The 16,247-nt window shown below is 39.8% G+C and overlaps 1 protein-coding gene across 1 annotated transcript in view; it reads left to right on the top strand.

Moving 5' to 3' along the window:
* The first annotated feature begins 2,252 nt into the window (after window positions 1-2,252).
* neur (E3 ubiquitin-protein ligase neur) overlaps window positions 2,253-16,247 on the top strand; it is a 186,908-nt gene continuing 172,913 nt past the window's right edge. Inside the window, exon 1 of the mRNA XM_090384252.1 lies at window positions 2,253-2,414. Within this exon, the coding sequence (XP_090240378.1) occupies window positions 2,372-2,414 (43 nt within the window). The 5' untranslated portion in view covers window positions 2,253-2,371. The remainder of the gene's footprint in view (window positions 2,415-16,247) is intronic.

Genomic DNA, 16,247 nt, shown 5'->3' with positions numbered 1-16,247 from the left:
AATATTAGATTAAATACATACTAATATACAGTCGAACTTGATTATAAGGAGCATCAAGGGTCCAACAAAATTTCCTCGTTATAACCATTGCTCACTATATCAGTGAAGAGTTAAATCTACCTCCTATTGTTTTTTTTAATTCTTAATAACTTGATAAAAAGATAGATTCAAAAAAAATATAAATATTAGAGAGGAAAAAAAATATTAGTACAATATACAATGAGTGATCACTGAATTATGACCACCACCTACCTAATACTTCGTACGTCCCCCTTTTGCCCTCAGTACAGCAGCTATCCGACGTGGCATTGATTCAACAAGATGTCTGAAGCGTTCGGGAGGTATGGCCAACCAAGCTGTGTGTAATGCAGGTATGGAGGGGATTGGTGTATTCAGACGCCTGATATGCCTTTCCATAGTCTCCCACAAGTGCTCGATGGGATTGATATCGGGGGAGATCGGAGGCCAATCGATATGCTGGAAGTCAGAACTGTGTTCCTCAAACCATTCCTGCACAACATGCGCCCGATGGCGCGGCGCATTGTCATCTTGGAAGACACCATCGCCATTCGGCAAAAAGTGTAACATAACGGGATGTACATAGTCAGCAAGTAGTTGATGATTTCGGAGACCAGTGATACGTTGTTCCACATGCACCAGGGGTCCAAGTTCCTGCTAATGAAACATTCCCCACACCATACAACCGCCTCCACCGGCTGCACTTTTGATAAATACCATGCATGATGAACGAAGAGCCTCATGTTGTTGACGCCAAATCCGTACACGACCATCCAAGGTGTGGAATAAATAACGTGACTCATCCGACCAGCACACCTTCTTCCAGTCTTCTAACGTCCAACTTGCATGTTCTTTGCACCAGGCGAGTCTTTTACGCCGATGAACCTTGGTTAGGAGAGGATGCCGCTGGAGTCGTCTGCTGGTATAGCCCATACTTGCAAGCGTGCAATGCATGGTCATGCCAGATATTGTTCCGGGTTGGCCCACGTTGTATTGGGTAGTCAACTATTGATCAATGCTGCGGTTCTTCGCCTGTAAGAGTCTCGGACCCAGCGCTCACCTCTAACCTCAACCTTTTGCTCACCTTTGCAGTTTTGTTGTTGGGTGGTTGTTTGACCATTTTACGGCAGTCCTGGTACACTTTAACTACGGCGGCTCTCGAATACCCCACCAGTTCAGCCGTTTCGAAAATCGAAGCACCAGCTCGTCGAGCTCGGAAATTTGTCTTTTTTCAATGTCCGATAAATCCTTCCTTTTACCCAACACGCTCGGAATTTTACTACCTACTGAATTACTAACACCTTATCCATGATACGTAGGTCTACTAACTGCGGATTGTCGTACCTCACGTGGTCAACGGGTCACATTCACTTTTCATAAGGGTGATCATAATTCAGTGATCACTCAGTGTATATATAATTTTAAGTTCTAATGCGAAACCGTTAATCTTCTTCGTCGTCCCATAATTTCGATAACAAGAGGGTGTATTCGCCATTTATCATTGGTGTAGAAAAGTTTAGGCTAAACCTTTAGGGGAACAATGAATCGTCCCCGGACTTTAAAAAAAAGGCCACATATCACAATAAAAGGAAGATGGCCTTCAATTCCCTGAGAATCATTTCCTGTTCCCAACATTAATTCAAACACCAAGGCCCACTGTATTTATTCTGTCCTGGTCTAGTTGAAAAATTCTGACAGAGACTGAAGGGAGATACTTAAAGGCTTTCTTCTGTGGAGACGGAGACTGCAGTTAGATGATTTCATGCGAAAGGAGTATACGGTTCCCCTCCTTCTTCAGTCAGTTATTCTGGAGTTTTTCAGCCTTCACAATGTCCATATTGACCAGCGTACACACATTTGTACATATATAATTCGCAATAAACCATATGAAGTGGTGCACGATAACTTTAGCCGGCGACGGGGATTAATCTAAAACATTATTTCACTTGTTCTTTTATCATGGTGTGGAGGGAACGGGAAAATTTCAGAAAATGTGACCTCTGTTCCTAAGCACTACACGGCAGCCTGGGTAACAAAAAACCGCAAGCTTCACTTATCGTATGTCTATGATGATTTGGAGTCCCTCTACTGGCTGTTTATTAAAGCTAGTTACATTTCCAGAATAAATTATTTTTAATTCGTGGATGAACATCTGTGTTATAGAGTAGTAAAACTTGTGATCTGTGTGGTAGATTATGAGTGAATATTTTCGTTACAAGAGTATACAATAACGAAGAAACAGTTATGATATAAATATAAATATATGTTTTTCTCTCCGACAAGTGCTCTTATATGTGTTACAAAATATCTTTTCAAAGTCTTCCTATTTTAGAAAAATTGGCGAAAAATCGGAATGGGAGCTAATAGCAGTGTGTTGCCTGGATCACGAATTAATGGCAAGTAGAAATCTGTTTCTTCTCAGATTTCTTAAAAGGAAGTTTGCAAATTCATTAAATTTTAATATTGTTTATTTGATAAATAATAGGTATGTAATGAGTTCAAAAAATTGTAAAACAATGGAGATTGTTGGATAATATCTTGAATTTTGATTAACATTTAATTTTTTTTTTAAAGTTATATTTATCTACGAACCTCCATAGGTAAATAAATGAAACATGCAGATGATATTAAGATTATTCACATTAAATACAATATGAATTATTCACAACACGCAAGTTCATCAAACCGGACAGCCATGCACCAAAAATTAATGTGACTTGGCAGAGATGAATAAAAAAGAAAAATAGAGAAACAGCTTAGTTCAGCTGTATAGCCGAATTTCACTGTTGCTATTTTAATTATTAGCTTATTGCTGCTAGTTAAAGACGATTGAATACTTAACATTTGTTTGTTTGTTTGTTTTGATGAGAGATTTATTGGTACAGTGGGAACTGGGCTGTAATTTCAAGTGTGGTTATCAGCATATTCAATGAATAATGAGAGTATTTGTCAATATATGAAATAGAAAATGTGGAGATAATATAACCAACACAGTAAATAAATAATAGTGAAATGTATTCCATAATATGTAATCTCACATATTACGGAATACTGTGAGCTGTGCTTATAAAACTTCCAGGAATTACTCTATAAGTAAGTTAAATTGAACTCTGCCAGGTATTTGCCTTTGTTCATCTTTATGTAGTTCCTTCGACAGCTCTGTGTGAAATCATTCTCTTCTACTACAGTTGAAAGCATTTTTAGAACTTCTTCAGAGATATTGATTTTATTGCCTTTGGCATATGTTGCTGGACCTTCAGAGTTTTGATACCTGTAAATAGAAGTCATATGCAGCCAAACTGAAAGGAAGGGGTGTAGGAGAATGTTCCATCTGAAGAATCCATTTTTTTCCCTCCAATAACATTGACTTAGTGAGCTGGCTTGTTATGATGCAACACCCACTTGTCCACCTATACTTTTTGCCTTTTCCCCCTGAAATGCTCTTGAACTTGAAACTAAAATGTTTGATTGAGAGAGTAGCCTTAGTAATGCAAATGATGCAAGAAAACAAGCTTATATAGCATCAGCTGGAAACAAAAAAAAAAAAAAAAAATCCACCCTTTCTCCCATCAGCTGGTCATTCCCTACAATAATTTATCTAGTTTCTTTAATTTACTCAAACTATCCTTCCGCAACAACAGATAAAAATTAGTTAGCATTAGCAGGGCATATGATGTAAGAAAGGAAGCTTATATAGCATCAGCAAAAAAAAAAAAAAAAAAAACACACTTCCCATTTCACACATCCATTCACTCCAAATGTTTGTCTAGTTCTGCTTTGAACTTAAGTTGCTGACCTTGACCTAAACAATAACAGATGGAAGTTTGTTCCGACTATCAACCAACTGCTGGCTAAAGGCAAATTTCCGCATATCTATTCTACAATTGTCTTTCCTAAATTTGAATTTATGCCCCCTCAGGTGAGTAATCTGAGCAAGAGGAAGAATCCCATTAGCATTGAACTTGTTCAATGCTAATGGTTGATTGATGTAGTTCCAACAATCAACCACCTGCTGGCTGAAGTCAAGCCTTTGCAGATCTGTCCTGCAAACATCCTTGCTCAGTTTGAATTTATGCCTCCTTGTGTGTATCAATGAACAATTGAGACACGTGGCAGAGGAGAAAACTGCAGTGGTGCACATAAAATATCTAACTAATATGCTATTAGTTAAGGAGACCGGCAGAATTACTTAACAAGTACAGGTCACTGTTGAAAAAAGGCCGTGAATTAGGGTTGAATTTGAAAGTGTCTGCAATTCTGCCCAGACACGATAGGAGGGAGTATATGATAAGAGCCTTGTCGATCAATTCGCCCCTGGAAAGTTTGTGCAAGGCTTAAGGGATAGAATTTTTTTCAGCCTGGTCTGTACTTGTTAACAGGAGAGACTGCTTCTCCAGGGATGGGATACACTTAAATAGAAAAGGTGAAAGAATATTTGCTGATGCTATCGAGGCAGTGTTAGGTGGGTTGGAAAACTGCTAGCTTGGCAGAGGTGAAAGTTATTCTTGCAATGCTTCTATTGGAATGAGAGGCACAATATGGCCTTAGCAGCCCTTGTGCCATTAAACAACATATCAACCAACCATTGGAATGAGCAGCAGCCTGAAAAACAAGATGCAGGATATTTCAAGAGACTGCTGGGAGTTATTGCGGTACAAGTAAACACATGGGTTGTGTTAGGGTAGCTAAGAATAAGAACAGGTGCATGTATACTTGCGTGTACACCAATGCTAGGAGTTTGGTAAATAAATTTTATGAATTTGAGGTATTGCTCAAAACATCAAAGGCGGATATTGTTGGGATATCAGAGACGTGGTGTCACACAGATATAAGGAATGCAGAACTGGAATTTGGGGAGAAGGGATAGACAGGATAGGAAAGGAGGAGGGGTTATGCTATTAGTTAAGAAATACATAAAATCCAAGGAAGTGAAGCCAGTTGACATTGCTGGACAGAGCAGTGTCGAGTCAGTTTGGTGTGACATAAGCATTGGGAGATCAAAATTGAGAGTAGGAGTGTGCTATACGCCTAATGACTCTGATGAGTATAAGAAGAAACTGTACAGGGAAATAGTGGGCTAGTAAATCAGAGAGTCTTATAATGGGGGATTATAATTTCCCAGATATTGACTGGAATTTGTGGGTTGGTCACTCACACACTAGCAAGGCTTTTATGGATTTATTGGATGATTGTCTTCTATATCAGCATGTTCGGGAGGCAATTAGAGGGAGTAATAGTCTTGATCTGATGATCAGTAGTGATTCTTCATGCATTAAGTATCTGCAGATAAAGGAACCACTAGGTGGCAGTGATCACAGTGTGCTGAAGTGGGATTTACTCAAAGAGGTAACTACCATCAGGGGTAAAGGGAAGATTTTTACTTTCATAAAGGCGACTACGATTGTCTGAGACAGTATTAAATTCTATACAGGGCCAACTGATGATGTTATCAGCATCAAATTCAAAATGGGAAGTACTCAAAGAAATTATCTTGGAAGCTACTAGGTATTACATACGAACTAAGAAATATTGTTCAAGGTTTAGGCCTAAATGGATGTCAGATGAACTAATGAGACATATGGCAGATAACAAAAATGCATGGGATACATATAAATTAATGGGTGACATGGAAGCCTATGATAGATATAAGCTGGTCTGTAACCAGGTTAGAAAGGAGGTTAGAGAGGCAAAGGCAGATTACGAGAAATCTTTGGCAAGGGATGCAAAAAAAACACCAAAGAGTTCTTTACTTATGTAAACTCTACAAGGAAGGGGATGAATCAGATTGGTCCACTTGATATCGATGGGTCAACTGTTGATGATCCTGCTCAGGTAGCTAACAAACTAAATGAATATTTTGCATCGACATTAACACATGAGGAGTTATTCAGTGAGGGGAATGCCAGAGGTGTATTCAACTCTGGCAGTAATCTAGATATTCTTGTAATAACTGAGAGGAATTTGGAGGAGAAATTGTTGAAGATAAACAGTAGTATTGGCATGTGATGCAAGAAAGCAAGTGTATGAGCTTATGCATCAGCCAAAAAAAAAAAAAAAAAAAAAATATCACACCATTCCCTCCAAATGCCTGTTCAGTTCCTCCTTAAATTTATTTAACCTGTCAACTTCCACAATGACAGATGGAAGTTTGTTCCAGCAATTAACCACCCGCTGGCTAAAGGCAAATTTCCGCACATCTATTCTACATCTGTCCTTTCTTAATTTGAATTTTTGCCCCTTAGGTTTGTAATCTGAACAAGTGGATTCCATCAGAATTCAGAGTGCTCAACCCATTCAAAGCCTTATACACCTCAGTCAGATCACCACACAGGTGCCTAGTCTCCAGCCACTGCAATTTGCAGAACTTAAGCCTCTGTTGATAAGAGGATCCCTTCATTCCCCTCACCAATCTTGTTGCCCTTCTCTGTACATGCTCAAGTAAATCTACATCCTTCCTAAAATGAGGCCTCCAGACCTGTATGCAGTACTCAAGGCATGGCCTGACCACTGCCTTATACAGAGGGACAATCACCTCCTTCTCCCTGCTAGCAAAATTCCTATATATCATTGACAAAACCCCATGACCTGCCCTGGCAGCCTGTCTGCATTGTTCAGAAAACTTTATATCTGACTGCACAATTACTCCCAGGTCTTTTTCATTTTCTACCACCTTAAGTGTAGTATCACACAGTTGGTACGTTTCTCTGGGGTTACTTCTACCCATATGCAGTACTTTGCATTTGTCAACTTTAAACTTCAGTTGCCACTTCTTAGCCCATCTGCCCAAATTATCTAGATCTTGTTGCAGTAGCACACTGCCATTACTGTTATTAACAACTCTGCCAACCTTTGTATCATCTGCAAACTTCGACATTAAGCCTGATATACCTTCATCAATATCATTGATAAATATACAAAATAACAGTGGACCTAACACCGAACCCTGTGCGACTCCACTAATAACATTAGTCCACGAAGAGCAGCACCCATTGATTACCACCCTCTGTCTTCTCCCAATTAACCATCCTTTTATCGATTGTAGCAACTTACCGTTAATACCATTCTGCTCCAATTTGTACAATAGTCTTCCATGCGCAACAGTGTCAAAAGCTTTCCTGAAATCCAAATATATGATATCAAAATTATTTTTTGCATCCAGTTCCTTTGTAACCACATCATAATATCCTATCAAATTTGTCAGACAAGACTTTTCCTTAACAAACCCATGCTGTGTCTGAATTATTGCTGCAGTGTTGTCTGGATGATCCTGCAATGCATCTTTAACCACTGACTCCATTATTTTACCCGGAACAGAAGTTAAACTAACTGGTCTGTAATTACGCATGTCACCCTTCGATCCCCCTTTGTGAATTGGGGATACATTTGCACATCTCCAGTCCGTGGGAACCTCCCCTGAGTCCAAGGATGCTCTCATAATTATGGCTAAGGGTTTGCTTAGTTGCTTTGCCGCCTCCTTTAATATATCTGGATAGATCCCATCCACCCCAGGTGCTTTTCTTATGTTTAACTTCAACAATTTCTCCTCCACTTTGCTTTCAGTTATTACAAAATCATTAAGTATCCTGCTACAATTTGATAACCTTCTGCTATTTTCAGACCTTAATAATTCCTCATGTGTGAATGTAGATGCAAAATACCCATTCAGTTTGTTTGCTATCTGAGCAGGATTATCAACAGAGGAACCATCGATGTCAAGTGGACCGATCAGATTCATCCCCTTCCTTTTAGAGTTTATATAAGTAAAGAAATCCTTGCTGTTTTTCTTAGCATCTTTTGCCAAGGATTTCTCGTAATCTGCCTTCGCCTGCCTAACTTTCCTTTGTCACCTGATTACAGACTAGCTTATATCTGCCATAGGCTTCTGAGTTGCTTGATAATTTATATGCATCCCATGCATTTTTCTTCTCTGTTACGAGGCCGACCGGGCTAGCCGAGTGGGTAAAGTACCTGCCCGACAACCCAAAGGTCGCGGGTTCGATTCCCGCCTCGGGCTTGGATCAAAGTACTGCAAAAACCTTGGGAGGTGCAATATGGCCACAGAAGCCGATGCGCCAACAACTACCAAATCAAAAATCAAAATCTCTGTTACGAGTCTCATTAGTTCATTTGATAACCATTTAGGCCTAAACCTTGAACAATTTTTCTTAATAGGTATGAAACTTTTAGTAGCATCCACGATTAATTCCTTGAATGCTTCCCACTTAGAATTTACTGTTGGTAACATCGTCAGTTGATCCCACTGTACAGAAATTAAAAACTGTCGGAGACCACTGTACTCACCTTTACGGAAGCAAAAACCTTTCCTTTACCCCTGATGGTAATTATATCTTTAAGTAAATCCCACATCAGTACACTGTGATAATTGCCACCTAGTGGTTCCTTTATCTGCAAATTCTTAATACACGAATGATCACTGCTGATAACCAGATCAAGAGTATTACTTTCTCTGGTTGCCTTTCGAACATGCTGCTGCAGAAAACAATCATCCAATAAATCCACAAAAATCTGACTAGTGTGTGAGTGACCAACCCACAAGTTCCAGTCAATATCTGGGAAGTTAAAATCCTCCATTATAAGACATTCCGATTTACTAGCCCACTCTATTTCTCTGTACAATTGTATGGGTGGATGGGATCTATCCAGTTATATTAAAGGAGGCAGCAAAGGAAGTAAGCAAACTCTTAGCCATAATTATGTGAGCTTTCTTGTACTCAGGGGAGGTACCCATAGACTGGAGATGTGCAATTGTGACCCCAATTCACAAAGGAGGATCAAAGGCTGACACAAGTAATTATAGACCTGTGAGTTTAACTTCTGTTCCAGAAAAATTAATGGAGGCACTGGTTAAAAAAGCACTGCAGGATCATCTACACAAGACTTCAGTTATAGATCGGACACAGCATGGTTTTGTTAAGGGAAAGTCTTGCCTGACCAATTTGATTGGATACTATGATGCAGTCACAAAAGAACTGGATGCAAGTGAATAACTTTGATATTATATATTTGGATCTTAGAAAGGCTTTTGATACTGTTGCACATGGAAGACTGCTGCACAAATTGGAGCAGTGTGGCATTGGAGGTAAATTGCTGCTGTGGATAAAGGGATGGTTGAGTGGGAGAAGACAGAGAGTGGTAACCAATGGACACTGCTCATCGTGGACTAATGTTATTAGTGGATTCCCTCAGGGTTCAGTGTTGTGTCCATTATTGTTTTCTGTATTTATAAATGATATTGATGATGGTATATCAAACTTTATGTCCACGTTTGTAGACGATACAAAGGTTGGCAGGGTTGTTAAGGACATTACCAACGATATGCTGCTGCAACAGGATCTGGAAAGGTTGAGCAGATGGGCTGAGAGGTGGCAAATGAAGTTTAACATTGACGAATGTAAAGTTCTACATATGGGAAACAGCAACCCCAGAGCAATGTATCAACTCTGTGGTACTACACTGACAGTGGTAGAGAATGAAAAGGACCTGGGGGTAATTGTGCAGGCAGATATGAAGTTCTCTAAACAGTGCAGACGGGCTGCAAGAGTAGCTCATGGTGTCTTGTCAATGATATACAGGAATATTTCTAGCAGGGATATGGAGGTGATTATTCCCTTGTATAAGGCAATGGTCACGCCACACCTTGAGTACTGTATACATGTCTGGAGGCCTCATTTCAAGAAGGATGTAGAGCTGCTGGAACGAGTACAGAGAAGGGCAACAAGATTAGTGAATGGAATAAAGGGTTGCTCTTACGAAGAAAGGCTTAAGTGTTGCAAATTACAGTGTCTGGAGACTAGGCACCAGCGAGGTGATCTGATAGAGGTGTATAAAGCCTTGAATGGTTCGAGCATGCTCAGTGCCGATGGGATTCTTCGTCTTGCTCAGAATAATCACCTGAGAGGGCATAAATTCAGATTGAGGAAAGACAGATGTAGGAAGGATGTGCGGAAATTTGCCTTTTGCCAACGGGTAGTTGGTTGGTGGGACAGACTTCCATCCCTTGTTGTGGAAGTTGATAGCCTAAATAAATTTAAGGCTCAGCTGGACAAGTATTTCGAACGAACGGAGGGGTGAAATGGATGTGTTTTTTTTTTTTTTTTTTTTGGCTGATGCTGGATAAGCTTGCTTTCTTGCATGATATGCCTATGCTAATGCTATCTCATTATACAGAAGCCTATGGTAGATATAAACTAGTCTGCAATCAAGTCAAAACAGGTTAAGCAAGCCAAGGTAGATTACAAGAAGAATCTGGCAAAGAATACCAAGAAAAGCATCAACCACCTCTTAACTTGTATTAACCATAGAAGGAAGGGGTTCAGTCACATTGGTCCACTTGATATCAATGGTTTTACTGTTGATAATCCTGCTCAGGTTGCTGACAGGCTGAATATATATTTTGCACATACATTCACACATCCGAAATCCATTAGAAAGAGATGTCAAAAGTTTATCACACTCTGACAAGGAGCTGAATAATGTTGTGGTATCTGAGAGGAAAGTAGAAGAGAAATTGTTGAAATTAAACATAAAAAAGGCACCTAGAGTGGATGGGATCTATCCAACTACAGTAAGGAAAGCAGCAAAGGAGGTAAGCAAAGCTTTAGTCATAATTATGACAGAATCTTTAGATTCAGGGGAGGTTCATGTGGACTAGAGATGTGCAAATGTATACCCAGTTCACAAGGGGGGGGGATAAGAATGTAAAAAGAATAATTAGATCTGTTAGTTTAACTTCTATTCCAGGGCAAATAATAGTATCACTGGTTAATGAAGTAATGCAGGACCATCTAGACAAGAGGACATATACTTCAGTTACAGCAATGGTTTGTTAAGGGTCTTGTCTAACCAATTTGATTGGATGCTATGACAAAGGAAATGGATGCAAAAAAGAATTCTGATATCATATGCTTTGATTTCAGGAAAGATTTTGGTACTGTTGTACAGAAAAGACTGCTATACAAATTGGAGCAATGTGGCATTATGGGAAAGTTACTGATATGGATAAAGGATGGTTGAGTGAGATGAGAGGGAGAGGTTATCAATGACATTGCTCTTCATTGACTAATGTTATTAGTGGAGTCCACAGGGTTTAGTAATGGACCCATTGTTGTTTTCTGTATTCATTAATGATATTGTTGAGGGTATATTATTATTATTATTATTATTATTATTATTAGCCATATGATGCAAGGAAACCTGAGGCTTTTGCTGCACCAGCCAAAAAAAAAAAAAAAAAATTCTGAGAGGCTGGTTAGTGACAGTAATGAAGGTATGCTGATGCAACAAGGACTAGAAAAATTAGGCAGATGAGCTGAGAAATGACAATTGAAGTACATATAACATTGACAAATGTCAAGTACTACATATGGGTAGCAGTAACCCCAGAGTAATGTGCCAACTGGGCACAAAAGGTGATAAAGTTGCTGGGCACAAAAGGTGATAAAGTTGGCAAAGATGCTAAGAAAAACAGCAAGGATTTCTTTACTTATATAAACTCTAAAAGAAAGGGGATGAATCTGATTGGTCCACTTGACATCGATGGTTTGACTGTTGATGATCCTTCTCAGATAGCAAACAAACTGAATGAGTATTTTGCATCTACATTCACACGTGAGGAATTATTAAGGTTTGAAAATGACAGAAGGTTATCAAATTGTAGCAGGATACTTAATGATTTTGTAATAACTGAGAGCAAAGTGGAAGAGAAACTGTTGAAGTTAAAAGTAAGAAAAGCACCTGGGGTGGATGGGATCTATCCAGTTATATTAAAGGAGGCTGCAAAGCAACTAAGCAAACCCTTAGCCATAATTATGAGAGCAACCTTGGACTCAGGGTAGGTTCCCACGGACTGGAGATGTGCAAATGTATCCCCAATTCACAAAGGGGGGATCGAAGGGTGACGCGAGTAATTACAGACCAGTTAGTTTAACTTCTGTTCCGGGTAAAATAATGGAGTCGCTGGTTAAAGATGCATTGCAGGATCATCTAGACAAGACTGCAGCAATAATTCAGACACAGCATGGGTTTGTTAAGGGAAAGTCTTGTCTGACAAATTTGATAGGATATTATAATGTGGTTACAAAGGAACTGGATGCAAAAAAAATAATTTTGATATCATATATTTGGATTTCAGGAAAGCTTTTCACACTGTTGCGCATGGAAGACTATTGTACAAATTGGAGCAGAATGGTATTAAGGGTAAGTTGCTACAATGGATAAAAGGATGGTTAAGTGGGAGAAGACAGAGGGAGGTAATCAATGGGTGCTGCTTTTTTGGACTAATGTTATTAGTGGAGTCCCACAGGGTTCGGTGTTAGGTCCACTGTTGTTTTGTATATTTCTCAATGATATTGATGAAGGTATATCAGGCTTAATGTCGAAGTTTGCACATGATACAAAGGTTGGCAGGGTTGTTAATGACAGTAATGGCAGTGTGCTACTGCAACAGGATCTAGATAATTTGGGCAGATGGGCTAAGAAGTGGCAACTGAAGTTTAACCTTGACAAATGCAAAGTACTGCATATGGGTAGAAGTAACCCCAGAGAAACGTACCAACTGTGTGGTACTACACTTAAGGTGGTAGATAATGAAAAAGACCTGGGAGTAATTGTGCAGGCAGATATGAAGTTTTCTGAGCAATGCAGACAGGCTGCCAGGGCAGGTCATGGGGTTGTGGAAGTTGATAGGTTGAATAAATTTAAGGAGGAACTGGACAGGCATTTGGAGGGAATTGTGTGATTTTTTTTTTTTTGGCTGATGCTGCATAAGCTCATACATTTGCTTTCTTGCATCACATGCCACTACTACTACTACTACTATGTTGGCACTAATGATATCAAGAGTAGGAGACCGGGAGAATTACTTAACAAGTACAGGTCACTGTTGAAAAAAGGCCGTGAATTAGGGTTGAATTTGAAAATGTCTGCAATTCTGCCCAGACACGATAGGAGGGAGTATATGATAAGAGCCTTGTCGATAAATTCGGCCCTGGAAAGTTTGTGGAAGGCTTAAGGGGTAGAAGTTTTTTCAGCCTGGTCTGTACTTGTTAACAGGAGAGACTGCTTCTACAGGGATGGGATACACTTAACTAGAAAAGGTGCAAGAATATTTGCTGATGCTATCGAGGCAGTGTTAGGTGGGTCGGAAAGCTGCTAGCTTGGCAGAGGTGAAAGTGATTCTTGCAATGCTTCTATTGGAATGAGAGGCACAATATGGCCTTAGCAGCCCTTGTGCCATTAAACAACATATCAACCAACCATTGGAATGAGCAGCAGCCTGAAAAACAAGATGCAGGATATTTCAGAGACTGCTGGGAGTCATTGCGGTACAAGTAAACACATGAGTTGTGTTAGGGTAGCTAAGAATAGAAACAGGTGCATGTATACTTGCATGTACACCAATGCTAGGAGTTTGGTAAATAAATTTTATGAATTTGAGGTATTGCTCAAAACATCAAAGGCGGATATTGTTGGGATATCAGAGACGTGGTGTCACACAGATATAAGGAATGCAGAACTGGAATTTGGGGAGAAGGGATAGACAGGATAGGAAAGGAGGAAGGGTTATGCTATTAGTTAAGAAATACATAAAATCCAAGGAAGTGAAGCCAGTTGACATTGCTGGACAGAGCAGTGTCGAGTCAGTTTGGTGTGACATAAGAATTGGGAGATCAAAATTGAGAGTAGGAGTATGCTATAGGCCTAATGCTTCTGATGAGTATAATAAGAAACTGTACAGGGAAATAAATAGTGGGCCAGTACATCAGAGAGTCTTATAATGGAGGATTTTAATTTCCCAGATATTGATTGGAATTTGTGGGTTGGTCACTCACCCTAGCAAGGCTTTTGTATATTTATTGGATGACTGTTTTCTACATCAGCATGTTCGGGAGGCAACTAGAGGGAGTAATACTCTTGATTTGATTATCAGTAGAGATTCTTCATGCATTAAGAATCTGCAGATAAAGGAACCATTAGGTGGCAGTGATCACAGAGTGCTGAAGTGGGATTTACTCAAAGAGGTAACTACTATCAAAGGTAAAGGGAAGGTTTATTGCTTTTGTAAAGGTGACTACGATGATTTGAGACAGTATTTAAATTCTATACAGTGGGACCAACTGAAGATGTTACCAACAGCATATTCAAAATGGGGGGCATTCAAAGAACTTACCTTGTAGCTACTAGGCTTTACACACCAACTAAGAAATATTGTTCAAAGTTTAGGCCTAAATGGATGTCAGATGAACTAATGAGACATATGACAGAGAAGAAAAATGCATGGGATACATATAAATTAACACGTGACATAGAAGCATATGATAGATACAAGTTGATCTGTAACCAAGTTAGAAAGGAGGTTAGGGAGGCAAAGGCAGATTACGAGAAATCTTTGGCAAGGGATGCAAAAAAAAAACACCAAAGAGTTCTTTACTTATGTAAACTCTACAAGGAAGGGGATGAATCAGATTGGTCCACTTGATATCGATGGGTCAACTGTTGATGATCCTGCTCAGGTAGCTAACAAACTAAATGAATATTTTGCATCGACATTCACATATGAGGAGTTATTCAGCGAGGGGAATGCCAGAAGTGTATTCAACTCTGGCAGTAAGCTAGAGAATCTTGTAATAACTGAGAGTAAAGTGGAGGAGAAATTGCTGTACATAAACACGAGAAAGGCACCTGGGGTGGATGGGATCTATCCAGTTATATTAAAGGAGGCAGCAAAGGAAGTAAGTAAACCCTTAGCCATAATTATGAGAGCTTCTTTGGACTCATGGGAGGTACCCACAGACTGGAGATGTGCAAATGTGACCCCAATTCACAAAGGAGGATCAAAGGCTGACACAAGTAATTATAGACCTGTGAGTTTAACTTCTGTTCCAGGAAAATTAATGGAGGCACTGGTTAAAGAAGCACTGCAGGATCATCTAGACAAGACTTCAGTTATAGCTCGGACACAGCATGGTTTTGTTAAGGGGAAGTCTTGCCTTTCCAATTTGATTGGATACTATGATGCAGTCACAAAAGAACTGGATGCAGGGAATAACTTTGATATTATATGCTTGGATCTTAGAAAGGCTTTTGATACTGTTGCACATGGAAGACTGCTGCACAAATTGGAGCAGTGTAGCACTGGAGGCAAATTTCTGCTATGGATAAAGGGGTGGCTGAGGGGGAGAAGACAGAGAGTGGTATTAAATGGACACTGCTCATCGTGGACTAATGTTATTAGTGGAGTCCCTCAGGGTTCAGTGTCGGGTCCATTATTGTTTTCTGTATTTATAAATGATATTGATGATGGTATATCAAGCTTAATGTCCAAGTTTGCAGACAATACAAAGGTTGGCATGGTTGTCAAGGACTCTACTGACACTATGCTGCTGCAACAGGATCTGGAAAGGTTGAGCAGATGGGCAGAGAGGTGACAAATGTAAAGTACTACATATGGGAAACAGCAACCCCCAGAGCAACGTATCAACTCTGTGGTACTACACTGACAGTGGTAGAGAATGAAAAGGCCCTTGGGGTAATTGTGCAGGCAGATATGAAGTTCTCTGAGCAGTGTAGATGGGCTGCAAGAGTATCTCATGGTGTCTTGTCAGTGATATACAGGAATTTGTTTAGCAGGGATATGGAGGTGATTATTCCCTTGTATAAGGCAGTGGTCAGGCCACACCCTGAGTACTGTATACAGGTCTGGAGGCTGCATTTCAAGAAGGATGTAGAGCTGTTGGAATGAGTATAGAGAAGAGTAACAAGATTAGTGAATGGAATAGAGGGTACTCTTACGAAGAAAGGCTTAAGTTTTGCAAATTACAGTGTCTGGAGACTAGGCACCAGCGAGGTGATCTGATAGAAGTGTATAAAGCCTTGAATGGTTTGAGCATGCTCAGTGCTGATGGGATTCTTCCTCTTGCTCAGAATAATCACCTGAGAGGGCATAAATTCAAATTGTGGAAAGACAGATGTAGGATAGACGTGCGGAAATTTGCCTTTAGCCAGCGGGTAGTTGGTTGGCGGAACAGACTTCCATCCCTTGTCGTGGAAGTTGATAGCCTAAATAAATTTAAGGCTCAGCTGGACAGGTATTTCAAACGAACGGAGGGGTGAAGTGGGGTTTTTTTTTTTTTTTTTTGGCTGATGCTGCATAAGCTTGCTTTCTTGCATCACAGGCCTCTACTAATGCTAACTGTGTGGTACTACATTTA

This window comes from Mastigoproctus giganteus, chromosome 11, assembly GCF_048544385.1.
Source record: "Mastigoproctus giganteus isolate SK-2022 chromosome 11, ASM4854438v1, whole genome shotgun sequence".
In the NCBI taxonomy this organism is placed as follows: Eukaryota; Metazoa; Arthropoda; class Arachnida; order Uropygi; family Thelyphonidae; genus Mastigoproctus; species Mastigoproctus giganteus.
Note: the sequence above shows the minus strand (reverse complement) of the source record. Positions and strands in the feature narration are given on the sequence as shown.